Below are 23,287 nucleotides of genomic sequence, written 5' to 3' on the forward strand. Positions count from 1 at the left end.
ACTGAGTAATTAATGTGTTTTAATTAGTAATAAATTAACTGTATCCAAGTCATCCCAACATAAACTCATCACCACCACACACCTTTGGTTGGGTCATATAGTCTGCCCTCTGCTGTGTACAACCTGTCGACAAATTCAAAATTTCCATTCCCCTTGCTCTCTGAACGAGTTCAGGGATTAGGATGTGACAAGTCTGGTGGGAAAAAGGGCATTCAATTTTTTTTTTCCTCAAATTACTTCCATGTTTATCTTTGTATTTGCAGAAACACTTCCAAAATGTTCACCTGCTTTCTCACTCTCGTCTTTCTTCTGGGAGAAATCTCTTGGACTGATTCTTACGTTCCAGGCACCGTCCCAGGTATGTGTAAGGAGCACATCTCCCAAACTATTACATTCAAGCCTGAAATTCCCCAAGTCTTGACTTCCCCTTTTGGGCTCCAAGCTTACCATCTGTGAAACGACCTAAGTTTTGGGACCTGTCCATTCACCTTCTTACCTTTCCGTTTCTCATTTCGATGACAACTGCGTCCAACCTCATTTTCAAACTACCGCTCTGGCTCCATAACCGAACTTCCCACCACCCAAATGCCAGGATTTATAACTTGTTGATTTCTTACATGATTTCTCCATGCTCCTTCCCCATGTTTGTTTTTTTCAAACAGAGGAAGAGAAAGCTCGACAGTATTGGTACAACATTGCAAAAGAAGACCTCAAACAAGTCAAGAATCTTAACCCCATTGTTCGTAAAGCCAAAAACGTCATATTGTTCCTGGGAGACGGTAATTATTCAGCGATCACTCACCACAACACCTAGTCCTTGAGGGTTTTGGGTTGAGCTCACAGGCTGTGGCCTAGTTTTAGGCCTACACACAAGGGACCAATTGAAAGGTTCGTAGGTTTGGCAATTTGTTCAAGTACTTATGGATTGGGAGAGAGTCGGATTGGGAGCATACCTCTGTAGTTTGTAGATCGGGGTCGTGGGTAGGGTGCTCGAGTGTACAGACTCACGGAGGAGCGAACTGCATGCTAATCACATGCAGGGACAAACAAGTGAGCCGACGTTGTTGTAATTTCATACAAATTGCATGGACAACAGTAAACAATGGACAAGTACAAGGGCGTGCTGAAAAGTAATGCCTCCCATCCTTTTTCTCCAAAACTGACAAAGATAATTCCCATGAAAGAAAGCACAGTGTGCATGTTGGTTCTTCATATCACTTGGTGTGAAGTTTCGTGATTCTGACACCAGATGTCTCAGTGCTACGTTGGTCAAGATGGCAGAGGGCAGCATGACTGTCATTGCGGTAAAAGCAGCACGCATTTAATGAGTTTCCAGAGCTGTGTTGCACTATATGGATGTGAAGGCGACCAGTTCCTGCTCAACATTGTGCCTGGAGATGAGACTTGGTGCACCATTACGATCATGAGAGTAAGAGATGGTCAATGGAGTTCTACAACAAAGGATCACCACCACCCAAAAAATTCAAGATGCAAGCATATGCCAGTAAAGTCATGCTTACAGCTTTGTGGAACATTTGGCACACGAATTCCAAAAGGTGGAAATTTTCCATTGTACAATGACCGACCTTTTTTTGCCAAGCACCAGGGGGGGGTTTTATTATTTGCCTCAGGAATCGTACCCAGACAAGATAGCGAGTATACACCACCTTTGATCGACCCTGTCAGCCAATGAGTGGGTTGGTCCCATTACCTATGAGTGGTTGGATGGACAAGTTGGTCATGTTTGAAGACCATGGAACTCTGATGAGGTTTGATATGCTCCCACTTCAACTCCCCTCCCCCCACCCTTCCAACCCCCTCCTAAACTAGGAATGGGAATTTCAACCGTAACGGCCACACGTATCCTGAAGGGCCAAAACAATGGGAAGCCAGGGGAGGAGACCAAGCTGGCCATGGACAAGTACCCATACGTGGCTCTCTCTAAGGTATATAAAGATTTGTTTCTGGCCAGTAATGGCATTTGTAAAGAAAAAAACTTTCGTTGGAAGGTAAATGGTATTATATGGTGTTGTGGATAGTGCATTATATGGCTTTGATGTAGCGAGCTGATCATTGAGGAGTCTAGTCCGGGGGTCGATGTCCCATTGGATCAAATTTGAACAAAATAACCATGAGCAGCAATGGCAGTGAGTGCTGCATCCTTCACTCAGAGTGGAGATTAATTTGGATTTCTCATCCACCGACGGATGCATGCAATATATCCCATGAGTGTGTGGTTGTGTGGTGTTCTGTGCTGGAGAGATTACATGGGATGTCATGCTGGTACAATACAAGATCGAGTTTATGGGATAAACGAGGACACAACAGGCCTGACTGGTGAAACACCATAACCAAAGTCTAATCAAATTATGGTAGTCATAAAATGTCGGTCATTTTGCATGATTGTTTCCAAGATAGTTACAAATATAACACAGTGAGGTAGAAATGGATTAAAATCCTTTTTGTGAGTTGATAATTATTTGTATCCAATATTAAGCAGGCTGTCCCCTTGCCTTGTGGGTCTTAGAGAATCAATGCTGTGCTCCGAGCATGAAGATGCATGTGGAATGATTCGTTTTCAGTTAAATTCCAGATCACTTTGAGCAATCCATCATGTATCTATGTATGTACGTATGCACATACGTATGTATGTATGCATGTCACATTATTATCGTGGGATGCAGTGGAGAGCAAGTCCATTTGGGAAGCCTGTACACAACAAAGAAGAGAATTACTGCAAACCAACATTACCCCCTTCGATCCGATTTACAAACTCCATGAGCAATCACAGTTTTAACTAGATTTCTGAGATCACAAGTTGAGTGCCAAGGGAAAGCCTCCCCCGACCTTGACCCGTGAGCCAGTGGTGGCCATATTTTTTTTTCTGATCACAATATGACCTTGATCTTCAACATTTCGGGAAAGAATGTAGATTAAGAAAATGTGTCCCCGTCAACAGTCTATCCATAAATTTCACACCGTTAAAATCAGAGGAATCACTACTCACCTTCGCTCTTCCATTCCTCCTTTTTCCCGCCTTTGGAATAAACTCTCACACTCTCTTCAATTCCATTCTTCACTCCAAGCCTTCAAAACAGCTGTTCACCACCACCTCTTATCTTACCCCATCCAAATCCTCGATCTTTTCTACCCCCGTTAATCCACCCCAAACCCACCTCCTTCAAATTCCCTGCTTTCCTTCCTGAAAGTCCCTGTAATGTCCATCTTGTATACCCCGTGTTCCCCGTCCCATCCCTCTCCCTTCCACAGATCTAATGTCTCTGTTACCCACTATTTTGTCCTTCTCTCTCCCACCCCTCTTGTCTCATGCCCCCTTTGATGTGCGTTGTGTGTTAGCTCTCATATGAGCCATGACAATGTCTACAAAAAAAAAATAAGTTATGATCAAAAAGATGTTTTTTGTTAATTAGGTCACGATCCGAAAACAAAGGTCAAGGGAATGAATCAAATATCAGGTGCACAACTTCAGTACAGGTGCACTATTATGATGCAAGAACGTCCCAGAAGGCCAAGTGGTCTTTGAGAATCCACATTGGCAAAATTTAGTGATCACAAAAAGTGTTTTTTTTAAATTTCATTCCGCCAGTTGACCTTGACCTTTAACCCAGAAGGATATAATGTAAACAAGCCGGGAGGCGACATGGCTGCTCGCTCTAGATGGAAAGCTGGCCGACGCGACTAGCCAATATTCATGTACACGCTATCAATCAATTTAGCACGTTAAATATGATTATCAGAGCCCTCTTCGTTTGCGCCCAGAACCCCGCCTTGTGAAATTTCAGGCATGTTTCCAAAGAGACTCCAACAAATGGCAGCCCTGGTAATTCCATTTATCTATTCGCTAAAGATTATATTTTTTTATATGATGCTGTAAGACATTCTCCTTGGGCACAGAAAAAAAAAACAGGTCCCTCGGAGGTCCAGTTTCGGAGGTATTGATTTTTTTTTGTACAGTCCACAATAAGTGTACGATGTACGATAAAGTATTTTAGCTGTTGCTTAGCAACGGAGGTGTGCTTAGCAACCATTCATTTTTGTGTACATGCTTGCCACATTGAACACATTTCACCCAAGTTTCATCAAAATCAGACTCTTTCTCTTAGAGATATTCACAATTAACCGTTTCTGAAATGTTTGACATGTACTCGCCCAAAACCTATCTCCTCCTACAAATATTTTTTGTTAGGGCTGCAAATTGGCATGAAAGGAGCTAGACAGATTTCGCACAGAACTCTAAGCTTCGATTTTTAGAATTTTTTTCGATTTTTTTGACCACTTTAAAGGGCCGTTTGAAATGAAAACGAGAGAAGAACCTTCAGAGTGTAGGCTTTATTCCATTTGATTGAAGCCGCTTCTACGGGCACATCAGGGGATACAGGTGCAGCAAGGAGTACATAAGCAGTAAGGTATACACGTGCAACTAATCACCGCAAAATAAATCAGTATAAGACCGGAGTCCGATATACTCTCAATTCTCACCATTCAACGAGCACCAAGTGAACCGCCGCCGTAAACGTCAATGTCCCTGGGACAATCCCCCCGACCGAGCGGAACCTTAGCTTTATCTATTCCGTGCTCGAGCCGTGCGACATGTGATCGCACGTCACGACCTTCAATTCACCACATTTTCCCCGTCTTTAAAATGTAACTGCAGGCCCAGCTAACGCACCATGATTACTTCAGAGCTACAGGAGTATACATTTCAAGCAACGCGAACTATCTAAACTACAGAAGCATACATGCCAAGCAGTGAGGATTATTTTGAGTTGTAGGAGCATGGTAATGAGCATCGATATATTATGTAACGAGCATATAGGAGCATGAGCATCGAGGATGCCGATAATCCCCTTTACAGAGTGAGTCGGCGAGGGGGTTTTATCCGTCGACCTCTCCGGGAGTAAATGGCGGTTTCACTTGAGGGAGGCTTCCGATCCTCTTGGTGAGCCTCGACTCGTGCCGGGGATGACTCCTTGATCGCTCTCGGGTGGAACGCGGCAGCTCCGTCGCCACCATTCTCGGGTGGAGTTCCTGGGGGGGGAACACCTGGGGAGGGGATGTCAGAGGGAGGAGTGCCAGATGGTGGTGTACCTGCGGGAGGAGTACCTGAGGGAGCCAAATGGCGAACCGACACAGTGGTCTCCCTGCCATCCGGGAGCCTGACATGAGCATACTCTGGATTAGTATCGATGAGTTCGACCTCTTCCACCATGGGTTCATACTTGCTTTGTCGTACCGGGCGTTTCATGAACACTGTTCCGGGATGGGTTAGCCAGTTGGGCACCGATTGGCCGTCAACATAACGCCGCTGGTGAGTAAACATTCGTTCGTGAGGAGTTGCATTGGTGGACGTGCAGAGCAAAGAGCGTATGGAATTCAGAGTGTCGAGAAGGGTAACCTCCCACCGCTCGGGGCCCAGTCCTCTCGATTTCAGCGCCAGAGTTACGGCTTTCCAAATAACTCCATTATATCGTTCCACCTGCCCATTACCCTGTGGGTTGTAACCCGTCGTTCGACTAGTTGCTATGCCGTGCTCTAATAGGAATTGTTTTAGCCCGGCCGACATGAAACACGGCCCTCTGTCTGAATGTATGTACGAAGGTTTCCCAAACATAGCGAAGAGGTCAGACAGACATTTCACGACAGTGCCCGAGGTCATATCCGAGCACGGAAATGCGAAAGGGAACCTTGAATATACATCAATAACAGTGAATATGTATCTGTTGTCTGTCTCGGTCGGCAGGGGCCCTTTGAAGTTGATGTTTAGTCTCTCGAAGGGAGAAGTGGCCTTGATCAATCTGCCAGAAGCCACGCCATAGAATCTGGGTTTTAGTTCAGCACAAACAGGGCATGAAGCATTCATTTGTTTAATATCTTCAATAGAATAGGGAAGGTTTTGTCTGCGCACGAAATGTGCCATTCTGGTTACCCCCGGGTGGCACAGAGACACATGGAGGTCTTGCAAAGCACGACTGATTATCGCCGAACAGTAGACCCGAGAGAAGGTGCCTGCAGCAGGGTTTTCCCTCCCGGGCCGGTAAACTATGTCGTAACTATAGCAGGCTAGGTCTATCCGCCATCTCATAATTTTTTCATTCTTAATTTTCCCGTTATTTTTCCCATCAAACATGAATGCCACGGATCGTTGGTCCGTAACGAGCGTGAAGTGGTTTCCCAGTAAATAATGTCTCCATTTACGCAGGGCTTTGACAATGGCGTAAGCTTCCTTCTCTATTGCCGAGTGTCTCTGCTCGCTTCTAGAGAGAGTTCTCGAGAAGAACGCGACGGGTCGCCCAGACTGATTAAGCGTAGCAGCTATCGCGTGATCAGAAGCATCTGTTTCCACCACGAAGGGAACCGAGCTATCGATCGATAATACCACGGAATTACTGATATCATCTTTGAGGCTGTGGAAAGCTTTTACAACAGCGGCATCTGGTGGGAAGTTTTTGCAATGCACTAGGGGATGTATTTTCTCGGAGTATTGGGAAATCCATCTTGCATAGTAAGCGAACATGCCGATCACCCGGCGCATTGTCTGCAGGTCCTGAGGTGGGGGTAGCTCACGAAGTGGGCGCAATCGTTCAGGATCTGGCTTAATCGTGCCGTCGGCTATCGTGTAGCCGAGAAGGTCAATTGACCTTGCCGAGAATACGCATTTCTCGTAGTTGAGGGTCAGATTATATTTTCTAGCAATGCTCAAGAATCTGTCCAGATTCATATCATGTTCCCCCTGATCCCTACCGCACACTGTGACATTGTCCACGTAAACAAAAGTGTCTTTGAGGTTTTCATCTCAGATGATGTCGTCCATTACTCGTTGGAAGCAAGCCCCTCCATTCGTGACACCGAACGGAATCCTCCTGAATTGGTAGAGGCGTCTACCTGCCTGGAATGCGGTGTAAGGTTTGTCTTCCTCTCGGATGGGAATTTGACGATAGGCGCTTCGCAAATCGATGGTGCTGAATATCTTATAATTGGCCACGCGTTCGACCATCTCGTCTATGCGCGGCAAAGGGTAGGCATCGAGTTGGGTGAAGCGATTGACCGTTTGGGAATAATCGACAACCATTCGTTTCTTATGGTTCTGATTGGCGGTGACCAACACCTGTGCGCGCCATGGCGAATCGTTCGGTTCTATAATTCCTTCTTCCAGTAATCGCTTGGTCTCTGAAGTGATGAAGTTCATATCAGCAGTGGTATATCGCCGCGATTTGATCGCTATCGGTTTACAGACCGGCGACAAGTTAGCAAACAGCTGGGGGGACGTTACCTCTGCGGTGGTCAAAGCATTTAAAATTAGACGAGGTTTGCTTCCTCCAAAGGGTATTTCGACGCTCGTGTGCTGCTTGAGGACATTATGACCCAGAATTACGTCTGCGCATAAATCACGAAGCACCAGTACCCTTACATCCCGATGCGTGTACCCTTTTACGTCCAATTCAACATTGCAGTACCCTCGTACGCGGGACCGTAGTGATGTGGTGGCCATGCATACCGTATTGTCTGTCGGGTGGATCTTCCATTTCCTGCCCTTCACTAGTGAGCTGTTGACGAAACTTTCAGAGCTACCGGTATCAATCAGAGCCTCAGCCATATGCCCGTTAATTCGTACGTTGATGATAGCCTTGGATAGATTCCCCGGTGAGGCTGCAGTTAGTTTCTTTTGTGAGTAGAGAGCCGCAGAAGTGGGTTTATTTCTCCTTAGAGTAGATTTACATACCCTGGCATAATGCCCTTTCTTGTCACAATTCATGCATGTGGCATCTCTGGCGGGGCATTTGTGGCAGAGGTGTCTTTTGTACCCACAAAATAAGCATTTACCAACCGAAGTAGTTGCTGAGGAGTTTGACGAGGTCTGGGTATCCGACTCCTCGGGTTTTTCTCCATCCCCTGTGTCAGGCTGTGTCTGTGTCTGTGGGGTTCCTTGAGTTTCCACCGTAGCGGCGTTCATTAGCAGCATCGGTGTCCCAAATGACTCAGATTGCTGCTGAGCCGTATCCATCGCTCGAGCCTGGTCGACTACCTTTTCAAGAGTGGGTTGCGCTTTCTCTAGTAAGCGTTGCCGTATTTGGGCTGATCTGAGTCCTTGGATAAATGCCTCCCGGGTCGCTTCATTTCCGTGTTCCTCGGCGTTTACGGCCCGGAAGCTGCAGTCTTTTCCCAGCTGTTTCAGAGCTTGCAGGAACTGATCGATTGTCTCCCCGGCTGCTTGCTTGCGTGTGTTGAGAAGATGTCGTATGTATACCTCGTTCTTGCGCTTCACGTAGAGCGCCTGCAGCACGTCGATCGCTGCTTCTTAGGTGTCACACTCCGAGAAGAGCCTGTATACGCTGGGCGAGACATGATTCACAAGGGCGGCCAATTTGTCGGCTTCCTCTTCGATGATGGTCAGATAGTGTGAGAAGGAACGGAACCAATGCGACCATTTCATTTCTGAGTCAGTCGCGTTTGGGTCTGCGTCGAACCTCTCTGGTTTGTAGATCTTGTCCATCGTTGGTTGAGAGAGCCGAGAAAATCAAATGGAATAAATTGAAATGGAAACGAGAGAAGAACCTTCAGAGTGTAGGCTTTATTCCATTTGATTGAAGCCGCTTCTACGGGCACATCAGGGGATACAGGTGCAGCAAGGAGTACATAAGCAGTAAGGTATACACGTGCAACTAATCACCGCAAAATAAATCAGTATAAGACCGGAGTCCGATATACTCTCAATTCTCACCATTCAACGAGCACCAAGTGAACCGCCGCCGTAAACGTCAATGCCCCTGGGACAATCCCCCCGACCGAGCGGAACCTTAGCTTTATCTATTCCGTGCTCGAGCCGTGCAACATGTGATCGCACGTCACGACCTTCAATTCACCACACCGTTGCTATGCCGTTGCTCGGGCCTGGGGTCCCATATTCGAAAGCACATGATTCCCAGAAATATTGGTCCTACCTACCAAATTTCATTGGAATCGGTTGAGTGGTTTAGCCCCTAGGCTTGACCAAAGTTTCGCGGACAGACAGACCGATGGAAATGTCCAGAAAAGGGTGCTCGAAGAGCAGCCAATTAAGCGTAAATGTACCTTGCTCTAGGGCTCTAGGCTATCTCGCAAGGGCAATTTAGTTCCGATTGGACAAACCTTAGTTGAGTTATGGTGAAAGATGTATAAATGTCTATAATTGGGTCATGACCTTAAAATTATGTAGGTCAAAGTCAACTCAACATACTTTTTATTCCCATTACTGATGCAAAATTTCATTCTGAAAATCGCAGCCGGCTCCGTGATGCACCTCGAATATTGGCAGAAAAAAAAAAAAGAGAAAAACCAAATGGTGGTTTCGCACTCCAAGTGCTGTCAGTCCATGACCTTTAACCCGGAGGGGTATGATGTAGATGAAGTTTAAATGCAGCTTGCTCTTTGCTATCCAGAGGGCAATTTCGTTCTGATTGGATGGACCTTAGTCGAGTTTTGGTGGAAAAAATGTGAAAATGTCTATAATTTGGTCACGACCTTAAAAATTATGGCAAGGTCAAAACAATTATGTCAATCCGACAAACTTTCATATTCCCATTATTGATGCAAAATTTCATTTCTAAAATCCTCAGATATTGGCAGGAAAAAAAAAAACCAAAGGGAGAAAATCCTAAATGGTGGTTTAGTACTCCCAAAGTTGTAGGACCTTGACCTTTAACCCAGAGGGGTATGATGCAAATTATCTTGAAATGCACCCCCACCCTAATCTACCTTGGAAAGGTTTTAAAAGTGTCAAAAAGGTGATTTGTGTTCTGCAGTGTTGAAGTAATTCAACTGAAAGAAAATAAATATTTTAAAGGCCGTAGAAAATAAGGTTCCGGAAGTTTACCACCATTAACGCAGCGTCTTGTACACCACCTTATTTAACAAGTTACATTAGTCCTTCATGCCCGTTGTTTGTGTCCTTTATGACATCCTTAAAAAACAGTCAGTTTCCTGCTTGGAATGACTTTCAATTTTGTGTGGCTGTGAAACAGGCAGAGAGTAAAAAATTCTCACTCCTCCGTGCACATGTGCAATTAGGACAAATCCACAGTCAAAGTACTGCTAAACTGCAGGTTCGTTTTCCGATTAATGTTCAAAATATAACATTTAATTTCAATTAAGTTGTTCCTCGATCATAAAATGACATTTGAAGACAGGACAGACAGACAGACAGACGGTGAATCAATTGCTTAACCCCACTTGTTGCTTCGCGTGTGCGGGGTAAATACCAAAAGGTATGAGAAACCCAGGATAAATAAACAAAACAAGAGGGTCAAACAATTTTATCATAGTGTGTGGACGAGTAAGACAGTCAGGATTGGATTCTAAACGAGGATAATTGGATGAAGTAAAAGGAAAAAAATGAATGTGGCTTTGAATGAATTAATGAGAGTAATTTTAAGTGGTTTAAACCCCTTGTTTTGGGAAAATGCATCGACGTGATGACCACTAGTTTCTCAGGCTCACCCTAACTCACACCTCTCACCTCTCCCCTCCATGTTGTCCATGTTGGCAGACGTACAACACCAACGCACAGGTTTCGGACAGCGCTGGTACAGCAACGGCGTACCTGTGTGGAGCCAAAACCAATTCTGGGACACTTGGTGTTACCGGCAATGTGACCCGTGGCGACTGCAATGCAACCCTGCATCCAGGAAACAGACTGGAGTCAATCGTGAAGTGGGCCGAGGAGATGGGTGGGTACAACCGTGTCCTTGTCAATGTCAATGTCTGAGTCTGTTTATTTTTTAAAAATTTAAATAATTGCTCTACTTTTGCTTTGATTAACATTACAGATCGAGTTCCAGCCAAGACGACTGTCCTGGGTTATAAATCCCCGACCGCTTCTCCGTATTGTCCATCCGCCCCGTCTGTGCTTTTTTTCAGACTTTTCTCTCAAAATCTTTAACATGTTCCACTGAAACTTGGCACATGGCTTTATTATAACGTACAGAACAAGTTTCAGGGTGTTTTGTCAATTTTTCACAGAGTTATGCCCTTTTTAGACTTAGAAAATATCACATCGAAACCAATAAATGTCAGAGTGTGTGTGTGTGTGTGTGTGTGTGTGTGTGTGTGTGTGTGTGTGTGTGTGTGTGTGTGTGTGTGTGTGTGTGTGTGTACCTCCTGTGTTGCTGCCCTTCGCAGGGCAGCTCACCGGATGACATGATTGGAGTAAAGTCTTTGGGACCCCCATTCCTTGATGATAGGAGGAAAAGCATGGGTTAAACATTCCCGGGTGGGATTGCGGTAGTGTGTGTCGGAGTGGTGCTGAGCTGTCGTCCACCAGATGACGGTCTCCTTGGGTTAACCTGAGGCGGTCTTCGATGCTACCCTTCGGGTAGGTGCCTGGAATGTCCTATCCCAAAGAGAGGATGATCACCTGTCTCTGTTATCATCTGAGCTCAAGCGTTTGAACATCGGTATTGCAGCACTCTGGGGTTCGGAGACCGGATCGTGGCGAGATCATGGCGGTTGGTTACACCTACTATTGATCTGGTCACTCCGATGGTTACCATGCCCAGGGAGTTGCTGTTGCTGTGTCCAATCAGCTGACTCCAATGATAATTGAGGTAACACCAATCAACCAGCGTATTATGAGACGAAGGATTCGTCACTCCTTGGGTGTCATTTCCCTGGTCTCTGTGAATGCTCCGACTGATGCGAGTGATCTCACCGTGAAGGACACATTCTATGTCATGCTCGAGTCTGTGGTTGATCAGTTCCCAAGGCAAAATACTCTTCTAGTCTTTGGGGATTTCAATTCCTCGACTGGAATTCATTGGGATTGTTATGAGACGTGTGTTGGTCCCCATGGGTGTGGAACTGTGAACCAGAATAGCACCAAGTTCCTTGACTTTGCAAGAAGTCATGGACTGAGGGTGGCCGGTTCATGGTTTCAGCACCCAGAGGCTCAGCACTGGACTTGGTATTCCAACGCTGGTGGTGTGCCAAATAGTGTGACCACTCCTCATTTTCAGAAATGCCAAGGTGAGCCAATGAAAAAAGCCAAGAATTCACAAGGTTTCAGAAAAGTGATGATAATAGAAAACCGATACGCCAAGAAAACCTATAGAAAACCAAGATGCCAAGGTGAACAACGAACAGCCAAGATCTTGTGAAAAATATCCAAGGAGTGGTCACACTGGTGACAAAGGAGATTGACCATGTCCTCGTTGATAGTCGCTGGAGGATGATCCAGAACTGCAGGGTCTACAGGAGTGCTCATTTCCTCAATAATGACCACAGGATTGTTGTAGCAACTCTGAAGTTTCAGCTTAAATCTGGGAGAATGGTACCATCCCAGCCTAGGCTGGATATTGACAAGCTTAAGGATGAGAGGGTAGCTGAGGAGTTTGTGAACAGGCTGAATATGGATTTGGGGGGTCTGGGTGCTTTGGAAATCCTGAAGAGTTGTGGAGTGCCTTGAAGACCACCATCCTTGATGTTGCCAATGGATGTCTTAGAAATCACCGTCGGGCGAAGAATAATTTTTTCACTCAGGGGACACTGGACACCATTGTTCAGAGTCGCAGCGCCGGGCTGAATGGCAGAGCTGAGCTGTTCAGGAAGTTGAGACGTAAAACTGTATGTGTGCTGAGGGAGGACAAGGAGGCCTATGTGTGAGGAATCTGTGAGGGGCTAGAGCATCACCTGTGGTCAAGTGATTCTCATCCTGCTTACAGGGAAATTCACACATTGCGTTCCTCCAAAACCTTCCCTCGGTGTACTGCAGTTAGCACAGAGGGGGATGGGCTCTTGGAGAGCACAGAGGAGACCGAAGTGAAGGCCCGCTGGGCCGGTTACTTTGAGCAGCTGTACCAGGCTGATCCACCAGCTGTTGAGTTGGTGTCAGGGGTGTTTCTATACTAATTGCTGGCCCTCCAATCAAATGTGGTACACCTTCGTTTGTGGAAATACAGGCTGTGGTGAAACGGTTGAAATGGGGAAAAGCTCCAGGGATCTGTGGCATCTCTGCTGAACTTCTCAAGGCTGGTGGAAATGCTGCACTCATGTCATTGCATGCAGTTTTGTGCTCTGCTTGGGACACAAGCATCATCCCAACTGACTGGAAGAGGGCCTTGTTTTGCCTTTATAGAAAGGGAAGGGTGGTCGCCAGTGTACTGTACTGAATTGGGAGATGCTTAGCAGGCAGACACGAAGCGGAGGAACAGTCGAGCCGGGCTGTGTTGCACGAGTGCGAGCGCGGGCGTACTGTGCCCGCGGCTCTCCTTTATTCCGTACTCGGTCCACTCACGAGCCGGCCGACTCCAGCATTACTACGACGCCTCAGACGGCGTGCACACCTCATATCCCTCGCCGAACCCCACGGCCACTCCTCCACCATCACGCCCATTATGCATCATCATCATGCCCCTCCCCGTGGGCATGGCTACACCACACTCCTCCCTCCTAAAAGTATGATTATTAAATGATCAGTATTATAAGAAGCATGCAGAACACGAAGGACTTCGTATAATAATCATGGAAATAAAATGAAAACAGCGAAGTATAACAGCACATCACATCATATAATGCGTGAAAGCGAGCTACTGGAGAAGCACAGCAGCACGACTCAGCAAACCGGCCCCCAGGCAGACCTGAAACAGATAAACCTTTCGAGGCCGGACCCCCGCTGTCTGGAACCCGCGGCGCCACCGCCAGACCCAACCGACCTTGGTGGGGGCGCTGAACAGCACCCTTGGCTGGAAGCAACAAACACTCCCCAACCCTCACGCACCATAATCAGTTAAGATTCCACCGCATGGCCAAAACGGCCTTGAGTGCACCCAGAGAGCCACGCCCCAGGCGCCAGGCACGTCTGACCTCGCTGAAAGCAGAGGTGGGGGTAACGCCGACCAGCGCACGAGTCCCGGCTCCGAGTCGATCTCCGAGACCCACACGGCAGTTAGACGGTAGTAATTCCATTTAAACCCCACTTCAACCATAAGCTCGTTATAAATCAATAGGAATAACATTCGAACCATTGCGAATTCATCTTTCCGTACAGCGCGCTTTTTTGATAAAATCCCAGTACAAGACAAAGCAATTACCTGCGGCCTGGAGCAACTGGAGGCTAACAAACCTTCTTTATTCGCCCCCACATCACATTGATCATAATCCAACTCCCATTGAATGATCTCCGCCAAATCCACTTTCACACGAGAACTGTTGGCATTTATTTCAACAACATTAAACTGCATCAATAGAGCAAGGAAAAACACATATGCCATGAACAACAACCCACAACCCACATCACGAGTCCGCTTCTTGGTTGTCGACTTGATGCTGCGACTCGCGACTCCCTTTAACGCCACGGGCGCACCGCCACCTGTTGAAGCTGCCTGAACCACACCGATGCGCATTGCCTCCCGAACCTTGCCACAGCGCGGGAACTCATCGCGAACGAAGCGCGGGAACTCATCGCGAGAGCTGATACGGCTCTCGCCGCTCCTGGAGCGCACATCATCGCCGCAGGCAGCAACGAACGGTGGCTCCCGCTGCATCGACGCGGCCCCCGCCGCCAGCGCCTCGCCCTCGGTATTCGACGAAGGTCTCGAAGAGAGCACTGGCACATCTGGAGGCACGAACCGGAACCCGTTCCGACCCAAACGGGTCCGGCTCGCCGAGCCCGGCTCCTGCTCCGGCTCGCCGGCATCATCATGCCCTGGCTGCAGGCTGATCTCCAGGTCACTGGGGTCCTGCTGCGGTGCCCCTTCGCTCCCGGTGCGACCGTGCTGCGGTGCGCGCTCTCGTCCCGCACCGCTAGGCGCGCGAGCACCCTGCGGCACTTGAGCCATCGCGCGGACTTGCGCGGTCACCGGTGTCTGCTCGACAGATGAAACAGTCGCGATCGCCGAGTCGAATGTGATGTCGGTCAATGGCTGCTTGCAGACAATGTCAATGGCTGCTCGCAGACCAGAAATAAAATGATCTCTGAACCGTGCCGGACGCTCCTCTGCCGTGAATTTGCACGGCACAGCCGAATGCGATGCGCGGCCAGCACGAGTGGACTCACCCGACACCCGATCCGTGCCTCGCTCACTTCCCCCCCCCCCTGCCACTGATCTTGTCATTTCCGGATCAATCGCAAGCAGGTTTCGACGCGGGACGGAAGGATCGCCTCGCACACCGCCATCTATGAACGCAACAATGGGCGATGACCCTCGGCCCACACACCGTAGACGACCTCGAGAGCCCAGACCACCGTCCGAGTGATTGCATTGCCACGCTCGCCCACGACCCGCGCCGCAGACCGTGCGCATGGCCGTGCGTGCCTGGCCCATCGCGATGACCCCTAGACCATCTGCTGTGTCCCGACCATCGAGACCTCGGATATTCTCCAGAGCTTGCGCGACGTCCAACGCCGCGTTCGAGCCGAAACGCGTATCCTCGACAAAACGAACAAGAAAATGAACCAAATGAACGAACGTTGCCCACTCGACGTGGCCGAAGTAGATTCCGACGAAGGCGGGCACGCGTACGTTTGCCATGCACCGACCCTTTGCCATGTTCGCGCCGGCGAGACCTTTGGCTCCGTAGCCTGGAACCGCACGGGTCATTTGCCGCCCTTACACACGTCGATTCGAAGATCCTCGTTCGCCAACTGTACTGTACTGAATTGGGAGATGCTTAGCAGGCAGACACGAAGCGGAGGAACAGTCGAGCCGGGCTGTGTTGCACGAGTGCGAGCGCGGGCGTACTGTGCCCGCGGCTCCCCTTTATTCCGTACTCGGTCCACTCACGAGCCGGCCGACTCCAGCATTACTACGACGCCTCAGACGGCGTGCACACCTCATATCCCTCGCCGAACCCCACGGCCACTCCTCCACCATCACGCCCATCATGCATCATCATCATGCCCCTCCCCGTGGGCATGGCTACACCACAGCCAGAACTGCAACAACTACTGAGGGGTGACGCTGCTCTCAGTACCTGGCAAGGTCTTTGATCGGATAATTCTTGGTAGGCTTCGCCACCATCTGTTTGAGCACCAATGCCCAGAGCAGTCAGGCTTTACACCAAAGAGGTCACCAATTGACCGTATCCTTGCTCTTCGGGTCCTCACCGAACGCAGACGAGAGTTTTGGCAGGGGCTGCTTGCAGCCTATGTTGATCTCTGTAAAGCGTTTGATTCAGTGAATCGGGATGCCCTCTGGAGGATTCTTGGTCTTCGTGGGGTGCCACCAAAACTGATCAATCTGATGTCTGAACTCTACTCTGGTACTGATAGGACTGTGAGATGTGGTGGTACCATCTCCAACTTATTTCCAGTTGTTACTGGAGTTCATCAGGGGTGTGTACTGGCCCCCACACTTTTCAGTGCTTGTATGGACTGTATCCTGGGGAGGATTTCACAAAGATCAAGCTGTGGTGCATCATTTGGGAATGTCAAGATCTCTGACCTTGATTTTGCAGATGATCCAGTCATCTTTGCGGAGACTGGATATCCCTTTGGGGACGTCGAGGTGCTGAGTGAAGAGTCGGAGACACTGAGATTACGGGTTTCCTGGGTCAAAACTAAGATCTTGGCTTTCAATGACATATTGGATGCTGCCATCTTGTCTGTACCTGTTTGTGGTGAGGATGTTGAGGTCGCGGAGAGATCCACTTACCTTGGCAGTGATAATCATGTCTCTGCTGGCTGTGAGCCAGAGGTCAGTAGATGTCTGGGTCGGGCCTGGGGAGTCGTGCAGTCAGTGGATAATGGGGGGGGGTGGCACTGTTTGCACCTGTGCAGGAAGATGAAAGTCTGAATCTTCAGGTCCTTGGTGCTTCCAGTCTTGCTCTACCAATGTGAGACTTCGACTCTGACCAGGGATCTGAGATGGACACTTAATTCCTTTGGGACCAGGTCTCTTTGGAGAATCCTTGGCGATCGTTGGTCGGAATTTGTGTCCAATGCGCGGTTGATGATCGAGACTCAAATGAGATTAGTTACCTGCATAGTCCATGAGTGACAGCTGCGGCTGAATGCTCATGTGGCTCGTTTTCCTCACGCTGATCCTGCTCACCAGATTCTCTCAGGGAGAGCCTCGTGAGGGGAGGAGGCCAATGGGCTGACCATGTTCCTCGTGGTTGCAGCAGGTTGATTAGTATCTGCAGGAGATGGGATGGCAAGACGGAGGCCTCAGGTGCAGCGACGTGCTGCTCCGGCACATGCTCCCATATCTGACGTGTGTGTGTGTGTGTGTGTGTGTGTGTGTGTGTGTGTGTGTGTGTGTGTGTGTGTGTGTGTGTGTGTGTGTGTGTGTGTGTGTGTGTGTGTGTGTGTGTGTTTGTGTGTCCTCCATAACTCCAAAATCATGAAACATAGCACCCTGAAACCTTGAACTCCAAGGAAGTGCATGAGTGAAAATTGGGTGCTTGGGTTAATTAAAACTCCCCTTTTGAAGATAATTAACAGCCTTATTTAATTATATCCTTCATCAATTCTCTCTTCGCACCCCCTGGCCTCTCTCTCTTCGCACCCCTCGGCTTCTCTCTCTTCGCACCCCTCGGCCTCTCTCTCTCTCTCTTCGCACCCCTCTGCCTCTCCCGTCCCACCCCTCTGCCTCTCCCTTCCCACCCCTCTCCCTCTCCCTTCCCCCCCCTCTGCCTCTCTCTCTCTCTCTTCGCACCCCTCTGCCTCTCCCTTCCCCCGCCTCTGCCTCTCTCTTCGCACCCCTCTGCCTCTCTCTCTCTCTCTCTCCCCACCCCTCGGCTTCTCTCTCTTCGCACCCCTCGGCCTCTCTCTCTCTCTCTCTCTCTCTCTCTCTCTCTCTCTCTCTCTCTCTCTCTCTCCCACCCCTCTGCCTCTCCCTTCCCACCCCTCTGCCTCTCTCTCTCTTCGCACCCCTCTGCCTCTCCCTCTCTCTCTTCGCACCCCTCTGCCTCTCTCTCTCTCTCTCTCTCTCTCTCTCTCTCTCTCTCTCTCTTCGCACCCCTCTGCCTCTCTCTCTCTCTCTCTCTTCGCACCCCTCTGCCTCTCTCTCTCTCTCTTCGCACCCCTCTGCCTCTCTCTCTTCGCACCCCTCTGCCTCTCCCTTCCCACCCTCTGCCTCTCCCTTCCCACCCTCTGCCTCTCCCTTCCCACCCTCTGCCTCTCCCTTCCCACCCTCTGCCTCTCCCTTCCCACCCTCTGCCTCTCCCTTCCCACCCTCTGCCTCTCCCTTCCCACCCTCTGCCTCTCCCTTCCCACCCTCTGCCTCTCCCTTCCCACCCTCTGCCTCTCCCTTCCCACCCTCTGCCTCTCCCTTCCCACCCTCTGCCTCTCCCTTCCCACCCTCTGCCTCTCCCTTCCCACCCTCTGCCTCTCCCTTCCCACCCTCTGCCTCTCCCTTCCCACCCTCTGCCTCTCCCTTCCCACCCTCTTCCTCTCCCTTCCCACCCCTCTGCCTCTCTCTTCGCACCCCTCTGCCTCTCTCTTCCCACCCCTCTGCCTCTCTCTTCCCACCCCTCTGACTCTCTCTTCCTACCCCTCTGCCTCTCCCTTCCCACCCTCTGCCTCTCCCTTCCCACCCTCTGCCTCTCCCCTCCCACCCCTCTGCCTCTCTCTTCCCACCTCTCCGCCTCTCTCTTCCCACCCCTCTGCCTCTCTCTTTCCACCCCTCTGCCTCTCTCTTCCCATCCCTGTTCCTCTCCGTTACCTCCTCTATCCTTCCGCTCCCTCCTCACCCTATTTCTTCACCCCCACCCCCTTATATTCCGAGATGGATTGTATTTGCTAGTATAAAATAACCAATTTAGAACTGCAAGTAACTCTACCTTGTAGCAGCTGCCAACTGCACATCCCGATCGAGAGACAAACTGTTCTGCTATTGACTGGAGGTTGCTCAGCATGTGTCTTCAGCAACCGAACAGATACTCCAATTAAATGGTTGATAAGGAACGGGTTGCTTGGCTTGTGATCAGCAATCACCGAACCGCCATATTAAACACCCCCTGGAGACGCCCAAAATATCAAATATGTCCGAATTGGACAAATTAACACTTTTTTTAGCAGTCTGAACTGTTGCTGAGTTCAATTCTGGAGCTTAAATTTTGTAATTTGGCTTAGTTTAAGAGATTCTCGAGCTTATGCCATGTGCGGAAATGAAATAAAGCCACGAATGCTGACATCTCCAGGTGTTTATAAGCATTGCAATGTACCCAATGATTTATATCTATGATGAAAAGGCACTCGATAATACAAGTGAGGAAAATGAAAAAAAAACAAATTATCGTTAAGAAATTGTTGTGGCCTGTTTCAAGTCAAGGCATTGTTGAACAGGCCACAAAAACATGGCAGCTTCAGATCCCAGAGAGGTAAATCAGGATAAGCTTTGAGACCCCATAGAGAACGAGGTGGCCGAGGATGCGCCTGATAACGGATATAATTACATAAGCCCATCAATTGTCTTCAAAAGGGGTGTTTAAATTAACCCAAACACCCAATTTTCTCTCTTGCGCTTCCTTGGAGTTTTCTTAGTATGCATGCAAAGGTTCAGGCTGCGAGGTTTCTTGGTGTTGGAGTTATAGAGGACACACACACACAAACACGAACACACACACACACAGGTATAGATAAATAGAAACGTACACAGACAATGGAGCTTAAAAACGTTATCTTGAAAAATCGTATTTTATATTTGGCTTACAACCCCCCCCCCTCCCCCCTCACCCCCGGTGGACCCCTCATATTGATGATAATCATGATTTTGATGTTCTAACGTTCATATGAAAGAGTTCCTTTTCCAGTGTTACGATTCATACTTAATGAGATATCAATTGACCACAAATGGCTGGTTTCAAGGTGCCAACTAGACACCTGAGCTCCTCCAAGGATGCTTTTCATAGATAGCTAATAGTTAATTAGATGCTTTTCATCGCAAGTTGTGTTTACTTTGAATTAAGTTTCAAACAATTATTATCATGTGTCTTTATTTTTAATCAACCAGGTAAATCTACAGGAGTCGTCACCACGACACGCGTGACTCACGCAACGCCAGGAGCATCGTACGCACACTCCGCAGATAGGGACTGGATGTCGGATGCAGAAATGCCAGAAGATGCAAGGAATGTGTGCGATGACATAGCACAACAGCTTTTGAAGAATATACCCAACATCGAGGTAAGGTCTGGATATTTGCCTGTCTGTCCGCGGAAGGATAAAAAATGATGAATGGAAGACTCGGCCTAGATCTATGCTTATTTGTCCTAATTGTGTCACCAATGATGAAAGTAGCAATGTTGGCCCGGATCTATGAGTGTCCATCCTAATTGTATTTCCAATGATGAGAGTGGTAGACGAGGTCTTTCTCAAAGCCATGTCAGAGCGAAATGACAGAAGACAACAGTTTCACGAATCGACATGTGTCCACATCTTTTTGGCTGAACGTTTGATTGTTTGAGCAGAACTGGAATACTAACAAGGAACCGAGACTTTGGTCTCTTTTATTTTGGGTGGTATGAGGAATAGATCTGTGCAAAGTGAAAGCGAAATTTTTAATGGTTTTTGAAACATCAAGTACACAAACCGAGTTACTGAGTTGATTGCCATGGCAACAGAATTCAGCCACTCACAGCAGTGATATAATTAGGTTGAGATAATGTCATGAGGAAGAGATGTCTGCAGTATGAAAGCTAAATTTTCAACGGTTTTTGCAATATTGCGGACACAAAGGTACATGGACAGATGACCGGTTGGTCAGTTCGTCGAACGGTTGGACGGAGGTCCTTTTAATGTTCCCGTCTTCAAACTTGTCGGACGGGCAGCGGCCAACAACGCATCGACTTCATATGAACTGGGATATACAATAGGAACATCCTTTACCGGGAAGAAACCGTGAAATAAATTGGTGTATATTTTTTGTCAAATGCCAGATTTTGATGTTTTTGTATTTTTTTGCTGTCATAATAAAAGTCAGAGAAAGACGTTCACATGGAGTAAAGCTGTTTATCCACTACGTGACAAGGTTTTACCCAACGATGGTCTTGCCTCACCTTTCCTGCAAGGGCATTTTTCCATCAGTCGACCTCATCCAATCTTCCCCACCTGCCACGACCACACCTTGCCCTGTACTTTATAAAGGTGTCAAAGCAAAGCCAAGGATCATTGCGTGCTCGATAATCCTTTACATTTATTACGTCAGCAACCGAAGGTGGATGGAGGTGATGTGTTCACCCCTGTTTGTCTGTTTACTACTTACGAAATCGAAATCGAAGAGGAAAACATGTTTTCGTGAATATGAGGCAGGGGGAAAAAAACGAGCTCGAATTAGCTAAGATCTCGTCCTCTTAATGATGACGTCATAAAAAGGAATATGACGTCATTGTGATGTATCAGGTTTGCGATAAATTATCTGTGCTAATGCCCGGCTTGATTCCCGCAAACAAAATTCAAACAGCTTGCCTAGTTTCGGAGATAATGGTATAGGAGATTTCCATCAGCCACGATATTATGACGTCAATTTTTTTCGAGGAAGAATTTCCAAAATCGGAGATGGTTACTGCCTGCGCGTGGGCTTTCTGCATATACATGGCAAGTTTCACGATGATCTGATGAAAACTCTGGGTTGTGAAACAAAAAAACTTTCAAAAAATAGTAATGACGTCATAAAAATTGATATGACATCATCGTGATGTATCGTATGTGCCGTAATTCATCTCTGCTAATGCCCTGTTCGATTCCCACAAATAGAATGCAAAAAGCTTGCCAAGTTTCGGAGATAATTTTTTAGGCGATTTCCATTAGCAGAGATGAATTACCGCACATATGATACATCACGATGACGTCATAATCAATATTTATGACATCATTCCCATTTTTTGACATTTTTTGTTTCACAACCCAGAGTTTTCATCGGATCTTCATGAAGCTTGCCATGTATATGCAGAAAGGCCACATGCAGACAGTAACCATCTCCCATTTTGGAAATTCTTCCGAGAAAAAAAGTTGACGTCATAATATCGCCGCTAATGGGAATCGCCGATACCATTATCTCTGAAACTAGGCAAGCTGTTTGAATTTTGTTTGCGGGAATCAAGCCGGGCATTAGCACAGAGAATTTATCGCAAATCTGATATATCACAATGACCTCATATTCGTTTTTATGATGTCATCATTAAGAGGACGAGGATCTTCGCTCATTCGAGCTTGTTATTCAGATTGTGACCTAATTAACTGAAAACACCTTCATGATCATAACATGAATAATTTTCCTCTGATTTCCATGATGTTGAGTTTTATGGACAGACGCGCAGGGGTGCCCGGCGTTGTCTGGTGCTGTTCTAATCCTGTTGGCATTTTGAAGAAATCAAATTTTGTTATTTTCTTGTGGGGGCCTAAAACACTTCCCTATACCCACTAGGGAATGGAGTCGGGGATCATTTAATATTACCTTTCACATAGTGACAAAGGTGAACGCACTATAGAGGAATTAAAAATATATATTAAAAAATCAAAAAAAAAAATTTTTGGCCTAAAACAATTCCTGACACTCACTGACGAACTTCTGAAATTTGACGAAGATCCATTTGGCCATCTCTGAGCAAAATGGCAACACACACACACACACACACACACACACACACACACACACACACACACACACACACACACACACACACACACACACACACACACACACACACACACACACACACACACACACACACACACACGGCTCTCTTATAATATTGATTGTAGATGGGGACGGGCACATTTTCTCAATTTAAACTCCAACTCTAAATGGTAAAGGTCAAGGTCATATGGTGGTCCGACAAAAAAAAATGGCCATCATTGGATCACGGGCCAAGGGTAAGTCATGGGTGATCACCAAGGGTAAGCCGGGGAGGCCCCTGACAGGAAAGATGAGGCAAGACCATCCTTGTGTGTTCTATCTCTTCCATGAGCCTTGACCTTGTATACAGAAACCAAACAGAAGCCCCACATACTTTGTTAACAGTTGTGTTTCTTGCTGAAGGTGCACAAGTTGTAAATATTTTGGCCGACATGAAGTCAACATATTGTTGGTATGAAGGTACAGTTCAAACAGCATATGAATACCTATTGGCTACCTATCATCTGGTTCGTTTTCTTGTGTTGTAGGTCATTATGGGAGGAGGGAGGAGGTACATGTATCCATCGAACTATTCGGACGTCGAATATCCTGATCAAAACGGAACGCGGCTGGACAATCAGAATCTCGTCCAAAAATGGTTGGAAATGCATAAAGATAAGGTGAGGATGGGAGAGGGAGTCATGTTTGGGAGGTGGGGGTGGGTGAGATGGGAAGGG

The 23,287-nt window shown here is 47.7% G+C and overlaps 1 protein-coding gene across 2 annotated transcripts in view; it reads left to right on the forward strand.

Annotated features, from left to right (window-relative positions):
- LOC147016422 (alkaline phosphatase-like) overlaps positions 1-23,287 on the forward strand; it is a 119,330-nt gene that overhangs the window by 70,836 nt on the left and 25,207 nt on the right. For both annotated transcript variants that reach the window (XM_085845067.1, XM_085845066.1), the window contains exons 2-7: positions 264-358; positions 663-779; positions 1,831-1,946; positions 10,544-10,724; positions 19,947-20,119; positions 23,099-23,230. In XM_085845067.1, coding sequence (XP_085701193.1) covers positions 277-358; positions 663-779; positions 1,831-1,946; positions 10,544-10,724; positions 19,947-20,119; positions 23,099-23,230 — 801 coding nt within the window. In that variant the 5' untranslated portion in view covers positions 264-276. The remainder of the gene's footprint in view (positions 1-263; positions 359-662; positions 780-1,830; positions 1,947-10,543; positions 10,725-19,946; positions 20,120-23,098; positions 23,231-23,287) is intronic.

The sequence above is a fragment of the Eptatretus burgeri genome, chromosome 11 (genome assembly GCF_056783735.1).
Source record: "Eptatretus burgeri isolate ZD-2024b chromosome 11, Ebu_testis_v1, whole genome shotgun sequence".
In the NCBI taxonomy this organism is placed as follows: domain Eukaryota; kingdom Metazoa; phylum Chordata; class Myxini; order Myxiniformes; family Myxinidae; genus Eptatretus; species Eptatretus burgeri.